Raw genomic sequence first — 10,149 nt, forward strand, 5'->3', positions numbered from 1 at the left:
TGTGTACTATGCATGTCATTTGGTTGAAATCGTTACAGTTTTAGATTTAGCTTCCATATATATGTTTTTCCGATTTGGGCAAAAATGGCCAAAATACCCACATTTTCCATATAAAATCACCACTTCTAAGTCGAAAACTTGTAAAAATGACTCGAATTTGCTATATTGTGCTCCTCCCCTGGGCATCAGCCGACTTAAATTTAAAGTTTAAAAATTTTGTCCAGATCGGGTCAGATTGAAATATATGTATATGGTAACATAAAACTTTATAAACAACACCCAACACATTGGACGGATTTGATATGCTATCGAAAATGTGGATCTACACAAGGGGTGCAGGGTATAATATAGTCGGCCCCGCCCGACTTTAGACTTTCCTCACTTGCTTAATTTAAAAAAAAAAAAAAAAACTTTAACAAACATGTTGTAAAAAGACAACTGCTCGTAAATTTTAATATGAGCTAAACAATATTGGTGAATATGGCGTTCGCTAAATTGACTTATTTCTATGGCCAATAAATATTAAGTAAACATACAAAATATTTTGAATTTAAAATTTGTTCTATTTTCATTTGTAAATATATAGATTTAACAATACATGTTTAACTGACGGAAGAAATAGTGAAATACGACAAGGATGATCAATGAACTTATAACTGGTATGCCAGCTGATTGTATCCATCCCCATACACTGCAAAAAAATATTAAGAATTTTTTGTTGATCAAATTTCTAATAACTTCAGTTCTAGCTTACCTGAAATCATCAGGATAAAATTCAAATGGCTCAGTAGGTATTTCGCCACAATTCGTAATAATAACAGGATGAATCGGATGATCGTCTCTATCTGTTTTCACCTAAAAATAATCAGGACATTTGGTATTATATTATATACATTTTTAGTTATGTAAAGAGCTCATCATATTAATGGTGTACACTCAAAAGAAAAGGATAGAACACTCATAGTAAAAAGTCTGCTAAAAATAGCAGTCGTTGTGTGCTGTTATATTTTTGTGTAATTCATGGCCCAGTGAACAGCAAATCATAAAAACTTTAGGTTTTAAAGTGTTACCCAAAGTATTTTTAAATAACCGAAATAATTTTTTTGTATGTTACTGCCCTTAAAATGCATAAAAGCTCGTAAATGTCAGCAAACATTTTACTTGGTGTTAGCCTTTTTTGTTTTGTTGCAGTGTACACGTTTACTTGGATTTAAAAATTTTGACCTTCCCCTTAGGATTTTGATATTTATTTAATGTAAAGACTGTTTTCAGGGAGTTATCTAGCTTTGATTTTTAGGATACAATGCCTATTAATCGAATTTCAAATAAAACTTTAAACCAAAGATGCAAAATCTTAAAGTTAATTTTAGCCTACACTTAAAAAAAATGAACCCTATATTTCACTAAACCAATAATGCGCTCATCTTGAACTTCGTATGACACTAAGGATATTTTTGCAATTTTGAACTCTAATTTTTCCTTCAAACTATAAAATATTCTTTAACAAGTGAAAAAAATTATTTACGTCTAATAAATTTTCCTGAATTTGTCGAAAAATATTTATTTATTTTTGTGATATCGGCGCGATGCCAGCGCCTTAGTACTGTTTAGTTCAAATTTTCTAAAAATAATTGAAATTTTCTAAAATTAACCAACATTTTTCGGTGCGTTCACTGTTTTTTTTCAGTGTATATTTGAAGCTTTACTATCTTTATTCAATCACGAAATTAATTGATCCAATTAATTTTTTAAATTGAAATGTCTTCAATCACAGAAATGATAGTATCAATTAAAAAATTAATTGAAAGTCAATTAAAACATTAATTTATCCAATTAAAAAATGAATAGATAATATTAATTTTTGTGATTGATTTTTGTTTCAATTAAAAAAATTGTTAAATCAATTAAATTTTTAAATGAATATTTTTTAAGATTCATTACATTTCAATCCTACTTCTAGTACCCCCATAAGCGTAGGAAGGCCTCTGGGGGAGGGGCTTAGACCCCCCCCCCCAGAAAAATTTTAGCCCCCCCCCAGTATTTGAAACTCTATTTATGATTTTCCATTTTTCAATAAATGTCAATAGTTTTTTTTTAAATTTTTATAAAAATTAAACAAGTATATACAATCGCACAAAGTTCCCCTAAAGACTTTCATGAACAATCGAATTACTTGGGTTGTGGTAGCAGTTGCCGATGGCAATGTTCCAAGTCAGATATTTATGAAATAAAGCTGTGGTTGAACTTATGATTGATTTAGTTTAGTCAATTTAATTAAACAAATAGTAATTGATATTAAAACTATTTTTTCATAAATTAATATCTTAATAATGCTGCGAAAAAGCGTCGCCAAAAAAGTAGTAAAAATGTTCTTTTTGGTCTAGAAGTGGTGCAAAATTGGCGGAGAAGCAATGAATGTAATATGAGCTTGTCATGGGACAAATGTCCACCGTTTCAACAGCCGTTGCAATGAATTTGCATCACTTCTTAATGTGAGATCCGAATTCAGTGTTTTGAATGTGAATCATAAGCGTAGGAAGGCCTCTGGGGAGGGGGCTTAGACCCCCCCAGAAAAATTTTAGCCCCCCCCCAGAATTTGAAAACCTATTTACGATTTTCCATTTTTATAAAAAATAAACAATCCCAGCCAAAAAAGCGTCGTCAAAAGCGTAATGAAAATGATCTTTTTGGATCCGGAAGTGGTGCAAAATTGGGCTTGTCATAGGACGGAAGTCCTCCATTTCAACAGCCGTTGCACTGAATTTGCATCACTTCTTTAGGTGTGATCCGAATTCAATGTTTTGAATGTAAATTAAAAAATTCTGTTATATTTTGTCAAATAAATAATTTTTATAATTTTTAATGGATTCTAATGCTTGTCGGAAACGTTTGACCTCAAATATTTTCAAAAATTCACAAGTTTTTCAGATTGGATTTAGATTTTTTTCGACAAAATTTAAATTATTTGTACCATTTTATGAATTCTTACTTCGCATTTGAAACAAAAAAGTTAAATTTCCCATTAAAAGTATGAAAAAACCAAGTTAAAAAATTGAATTTAAAGAACTTCCTGAGTAGTTAAAATAAAGAACATCATTGGGAGTACATCTTCTGGAAGTGCTTTTAAAGTTGTGCCTTTGGAAGAACTTCCAATTTTTTTTTGCTAGGAAATGTGTGGAACTACTTTTAGTTGCTTTATATTAAATTAATTTTCGAGTTATTTTGATGTCTAATTTTTTTTATTCATTATTATGAAATAAAACATTAATTGAAATATAAATAAATGAAATATAAATTTTTAGCTAGGGGGGCTATAGCCCCCCCTAGGAAAATTGCCTAGCTACGCTTATGATGTGAATTAAAACATTTTGTGATAGTTTCCTAAATAAATAATTTTTATATTGTTTTTATGATTTTAATGCATTCTGACGCTTGTTTGAAACGTTTTTCCTCGAACAATTTCCAAAATTATCGATTTTTCTATAATGGATTTAGCAGTTTTGTGACAAAATTTGAATAATTTGTACCAATTTATTTATTCTTACTCTTTTTTTAAACTATTTGAAAAAAAAAGAAAACAAAAAATTACACATTAAAATATGAAAAAAATCAAGTAAAAAAACTTCCTGTGTAGTTAAAATAATTGAGGACATTTTTGGAAGTACTTTAGAACAACTCACAATTTTTTTGCTGGGAAAAGTGTGGAACTACTTTTAGTTGCTTTATTATAAATTAATTGAGTTATTTTGATGTCTAATTTTTTATTAAATTTTATGAAATAAAACATTAATTGAACCTATAAGTTCAGTCCATAAATTTTTAGCTAGGGGGGCTATAGGAAAATTGTCTAGCTACGCTAATGAGTACCCCTGGAATATCTAAGGTAGTTCCCAGCTTCGCAGTTCTCTGGTATGTTCCTTTGGCACTCATACACCCATATTAGGTGAATATTGTACTGCTCAGCCATCTCGTTGAGAGATTTCCGACATTTTATGGCCTTTTTCGAGTTAAGGAACACCGAGTCCAAAGATTTTATTGCAATTTGTCTGTCTGAGTATATATTAACAACAACATTGCTCCTCAGCCAATTTTACACCACTTTTATTGCTAATATTGCAGCCTGAAAAACTCTACAGTGATTGGGAAATCTTTTCGCTGTTTTAAGTTCCTGGTCTTTAGAATATATTTCGAAACGCACTTTTCCATCCAATTTAGAGCCATCGGTGTAGACATCTACATAAAGTTTATTTCCCCGAGGTAAATTTGTCCTTACACAAAAAAAAAATATCACCAAAATATTTCCAATTAAAATGTTGCTTGAAGTTTAACAGTTTTTCAATTAATAAGTTAATTGACACAATTAACTTTTTAATCAAGTTAATTAAGTCATAGATTGAAAATTTTTAATTAAAAAATCAATTGATATAATTAACTTGTTAATCAAACTCGGAAGACTAAGTCACTTAAAAAAGTGGTCGATTTTTATACCCTGCACCACACTGTGGAACAGGGTATTATAAGTTAGTGTCTATGTTTGCAACACCCAGAAGGAGACGAGATAGACACATAGTGTCTTTGGCAAAAATGCTCAGGGTGGCCATGTCCCTCTGTCCGTCTGTCTGCGAACACATTTTTGTAATCAAAGTCTAGGTCGCAGTTTTAGTCCAATCGACTTCAAATTTGGCACAAGTATGTGTTTTGGCTCAGAATAGAACCCTATTGATTTTGGAAGAAATCGGTTCAGATTTAGATATAGCTCCCATATCTACCTTTCGCCCGATATGGACTAATACGGTCCCAGAAGCCAGAGTTTTACCCCAATTTGATTGAAATTTTGCACAGGGAGTAGAATTAGCATTGTAGCTATGCGTGCTAAATTTGGTTGAAATCGGTTCAGATTTAGATATAGCTCCCATATATAGCTTTCGCCCGATTTGCACTCATATGATCACAGAGGCCAATTTTTTGCTCCGATTTAGTTGACATTTTGCACAGGGAGTAGAATTAGCATTGTAGCTATGCGTGCCAAATTTAGTTGAAATCGGTTCAGATTTAGATATAGCTCCCATATATATGTTTTCTGATTTCGACAAAAATGGTCAAAATACCAACATTTTCCTTGTAAAATCGCCACTGCTTAGTCGAAAAGTTGGAAAAATGACTCTAATTTTCCTAAACTTCTAATACATATATATCGAGCGATAAATCATAAATGAACTTTTGCGAAGTTTCCTTAAAATTGCTTCAGATTTAAATGTTTCCCATTTCTTTTACTAACATTGTGTTCCACCCTAGTGCATTAGCCGACTTAAGTTTAGAGTCTATAGATTTTGTAGAAGTCTATCAAATTCTGCCCAGGTCGAGTGATATTTAAATGTATGTATTTGGGACAAACCTTTATATATAGACCCCAACATATTTGACGGATGTGATATGGTATCGAAAATTTAGATCTACAAAATGGTGCAGGGTATAATATAGTCGGCCCCGCCCGACTTTAGACTTTCCTTACTTGTTTTTTTTTTTGTGTTTATTACTGTGAAAATTGCCTGTCCTAAAATTTAGGCTGCATAATCCTCCATATTTGGTCAACATTTTTTCAGAGTAGCAGACTAGATTGCTATTTTTGGTTAGGTTAGGTGGCAGACCGATGTATCAGGCTCCCTTAGACTATTCATTCCATTGTGATACGACAGTGGTTAATTTCTCTCTTATCACTGAGTGCTGCCCGATTCCATGTTAAGCTCAATGACATAGTCGAGTCCGAACGGCGTTCCACATTGAAGTGAAACCACTTAGAGAAGCGTTGAAACACTCAGAAATGTCACCAGCATTACTGCGATGGGATAATCCACCGCTGAAAAACTTTTTGGTGTTAGGTCGAAGCATGCATCGAACCCACGACTTTGTGTATGCAAGACGGGCATGCTAACCATTGAACCACGGTGGCTCCCTACTTTAGCAAACAACGACTGCTTTCCAGTTTTCATCAGATTTTTTTTGTTTTAGAAAATTTTTCTGCAGTATCTACTAACAAATTTCTTCGAGAGTAGAAAAAATTAACAAACAGTTTACAAAATTATATCAACATTTTTATCAGCGTAGCAGTGTCTGTTTTTCCCTTTTTTGTTTTATACAAATTTCTTCAAGTGTAGAAATTTGTCTAAAAAACTAACTAAAAGGGTGGCTTTCCAATGCTACACCCAACGAACTTTATTAGTAGACACGGACATTGAAAAAAGGGAAAACATCACGGCTTGCTAAAATTTTTAAGATTGATTATACTAAAATAGGTTTTATTTTGTTTGAAAAAAAACATTTCAGAATGCGTTTTGCTTTTATAGATGATTTTTCTGCTGTACCTACCAACAAATTTCTTTGGGTCTATGTATAATCACTGCTGTTTGCAGCCAATTTACATTTATTGTTTTTTTGTTTTTAGTCTTCAGTTTTTTTGCTATTCCCATTTTGCACTAGTACAATGTGGCTTTCCTCGTTCTTTATTCAATATGTTATCCAGCTTACTGTCCAATAAATCTCCAAACTATTTTGCACACTACCTAAAAGTAATTTCAATACAACCTATAGAAATGGACTTAAACGTGAAGACCTTTACAGTACCTACCTTGTTCTGTACAGTCGGACATTTGAATATATGCTTACCCTAGGGTGGAGGTGGTGTTAAGTTGGCAAAGCATTTATTATTGAACTCGTATACACGCTATTATATCAATGTCTAGAATAGCCCCAACGTGTAGCGAGTCTACCTTTCGAGTAAAAAATTTATTTGCATATTTTCAGGCGGTACTCAATCATTCCATGAGTTGCGTTGAGCCATTATCAATTTTCATTTATAAATCCTCTCAGATTGTTTTTTTTACTACTAACTTTTTCTTTGAGTGTAAATAATCTTTTTCGCAATTACCACCAGAAAGCGCTAATGTAATACTTACATCATTTATAGCATTTACGACATCCATGCCCTCCAATACTTTTCCAAATACGGTATGTTTACCATCCAACCATTTTGCAGCTACAGTAGTAACATAAAACTGGCATCCATTTGTATCCGGACCACGATTTGCCATACCCAAATATCCAGCCCTTATATGCTCAATATCCAATGCCTCATCCTCGAAGTAATCGCCATATATACTAGTCGAACCAGTACCATCACCATTCACTATATCACCACCTTGTATGATGAATCGATCCACGATACGATGAAATTCTGAACCCACATATGTAGTACCGTTAATTCCCCTTGAACAAATATGGCGAAAATTCGCCGTTGCCTTTGGTGCTCTCTCGCCAAAAAGGCCGAAAACAATACGACCCATGGGCTTCTTTTGATGTTTCACATCCATATAGACTTTTGCAGTTACAACAAAACTTAGAGCCAATACGGAAGTTTGAAGCGTGGACAAAAAAATTATCACTTTAACGATATTCATTTTATTTCAATGTTTTTTATGTGAGCTTACTTTCAATACTGAAATGAGGAAAATGTAGAAATGTTCATTGTCTGGTATATTTTTTTTATTTTGTTTTTGTTTTTTGCACAGGGAAGAAGCCATAAGAATTCCAAATATGCCACCTTGTGACATACCTTAATAGAAACAACACCTTTGGCTGTATTGCAATTGCTCTCTTCTTCTCTATCTATCGATTTTCAACCTACTTTGATATATTCCCTATGACCCAGAACCATGTCGAACACCGAAAAATGACGTAATAGTGGTAAGAATTTCTCATAAATGACAAACATGCCTCATTTATTTTATATGAAATTCCTGGTCTGAGGTATACGATATTATAACACTCATATCATTCTTATTCTTCTTATTTAAAAAAAATGTCGATTGTAAACCAATGTCCCAATGACAGAGTAGACTTCCCTGGATCCCCGAAATCAGTAAATTCATTTATTCGATCCGTTTAAAATTTGCTACGTGATGTTAGTATATGCCCTCTACCAACCATGTAAAACTTGGTCGATACCCTGCCAACATTTTTTGAATTTGACGGCACTACTGAAAATCCCCACCACGTCGAAAACAACCGTATACGACATCAAAAACTCGTCGAAGGTTAGGTTAGGTTAGGTTAGGTTATGTGGCAGCCCGATGTATCAGGCTCACTTAGACTATTCAGTCCATTGTGATACCACAGTGGTGAACTTCTCTCTTATCGCTGAGTGCTGCCCGATTCCATGTTAAGCTCAATGACAAGGGACCTCCTTTTTATAGCCGAGTTCGAACGGCGTTCCACATTCCAGTAAAACCACTTAGAGAAGCTTTGAAACCCTCAGAAATGTCACCAGCATTACTGAGGTGGGATAATCCACCGCTGAAAAACTTTTTGGTGTTCGGTCGTAGCAGGAATCAAACCCATGACCTTGTGTATGCAAGGCGGGCATGCTAACCATTGTACCACGGTGGCTCCCACTCTCGTGGGAAAAGCGCCGTCACTATTGAGAAGTTGTACTACGCCAAGTTACTACAAAAAAGTTTCTCATCAGTGCAATTATTAGGTGCCTTTTAAGATCAATTGAGAACGACGCCAATAAGAGCCCCTTCAAACAATCAGAAAAAGTGAATTTTAAGGTAGTTCTAAAAGAATCATTGTGGTCAAGTAAACACGATTGTTTAGGTGTTTATTAATTTGATTAAACATTTATAAATTCTTATAAATATAACATTTATACGACTATCACATCACATTTAACATAATTTTTTGCATTAATAAAAGAATGATGTTGAGTTACAAGTTGCAAGTTACATGTGGCAGCGTCTATCAATCAGTCTAGAAAAATATTTGTAAAACGATCACTTTATTCCATTTGGAAAGTCAAAAATTGATCACCAATATACCTTTCACAATTTTAAGCGAAATAACTATGTTTTCAGCACTTCATTATCGTTTTTATTTAAACAAATTATAAGAAGCTAATGCGCTTGGTATTTCACAAAATATAAATTGGCTCTTGTAACAATAGTGATGGCAAAATACTTTCATGTACATTTCATACTTTTTCATACGCTTCCCCATCACAATTTGCGATTGTTGCAGTGTCACTTACGAGTCTGTGGTAGCGACGAGGATGAAATGGAACTTTAAAATGCTGGCAGGGAATATACACTTTGTGAAAAGTTACTTTGGAATATTTCCCATCAAGTTTTAATAAAATTTATATCAAAGGGGTACAATTTTATACTGTATTTACTGATTTAATTGCGGTTTTAGCGGATAAACTCGAACATAACACCCACCTTTATGCGGAGACCAAGTTCATCCCAGTGCGTCGACACAATTACATGTTGTCAAAGCAGTATCTCTTAGGATGCTATCGAAATCACCATCTTGTGGATAGGCAACCTCTACCCAGGAATGAAAAGGTTGATCTTCACCTTCTAGAGCCCGAGATCCAAGAGCCAAAGATAGCCTCTAAATCAGGCAGCATACCATACGGTTCTGAACAGGATTCATGAAGATACTGTAGCTCTGTAGTGGTGAGAAGCTACAAGCTTAATCCTGTTCTCGGAGCTCGACCACCACCCATAGGTTAGGTTAGGTATAGTGGCAGCCCGATGCATCAGGCCTACTTAGACTATTCAGTCCATTGTGGTACCACATTGGTGAACTTCTCTCACCACCCATAGCACCGGAGGAGAGAGACCTCCCACAGCAGACCGGTAGTTTTAGCCCAGGCGAGTGCAGCCGCCCCAATTCCTACCTATCAGTGAATGGTAGCAGCGTAGCTGATGTGTGTCCCATCTGTAATCAAGGGCCACATGACACCCATCACCTTTTCGCTTGCCCAGCTAAACCTACCCGTCTCACCACCAGATCACTCTGGACACATCCCATCCCTGTCGCAAAGTTCCTTGACCTGGATACTAATTGAACTACCAAAGCATAGAATAAAATGGATGAAACTACATTAAAAACTGTTACAACAACAACCATATATCATTATAGGTCTAGCCAATGCCCGAGTATAGCCAATGCACAATTTTTAGTTTTAGTACCCACTTTTTTCCTATTGCCTTTTTGCACTGTGGCTTTTCTTGCTTTTTCTTAAATATTTAGCTTAAAGTTCCGCTTCCTCCCATAGCTTTTCATGTGTGTTTAATTTTCAGAAAAATT

The 10,149-nt window shown here is 34.2% G+C and overlaps 1 protein-coding gene across 1 annotated transcript; it reads right to left on the reverse strand.

Annotated features, from left to right (window-relative positions):
• Window positions 1-542: 542 nt before the first annotated feature.
• ninaA (neither inactivation nor afterpotential A) lies at window positions 543-7,507 on the reverse strand. The gene is made up of 3 exons (XM_075294159.1): window positions 6,954-7,507; window positions 755-855; window positions 543-691 (listed from the first exon to the last, which is right to left on the reverse strand). Exons 1-3 carry the CDS (start codon window positions 7,452-7,454, stop codon window positions 589-591), a joined length of 705 nt encoding a protein of 234 aa, XP_075150274.1. The 5' UTR covers window positions 7,455-7,507; the 3' UTR covers window positions 543-588.
• Window positions 7,508-10,149: the final 2,642 nt, after the last annotated feature.

This window comes from Haematobia irritans, chromosome 2 (genome assembly GCF_050003625.1).
Source record: "Haematobia irritans isolate KBUSLIRL chromosome 2, ASM5000362v1, whole genome shotgun sequence".
NCBI classification, from domain to species: domain Eukaryota; kingdom Metazoa; phylum Arthropoda; class Insecta; order Diptera; family Muscidae; genus Haematobia; species Haematobia irritans.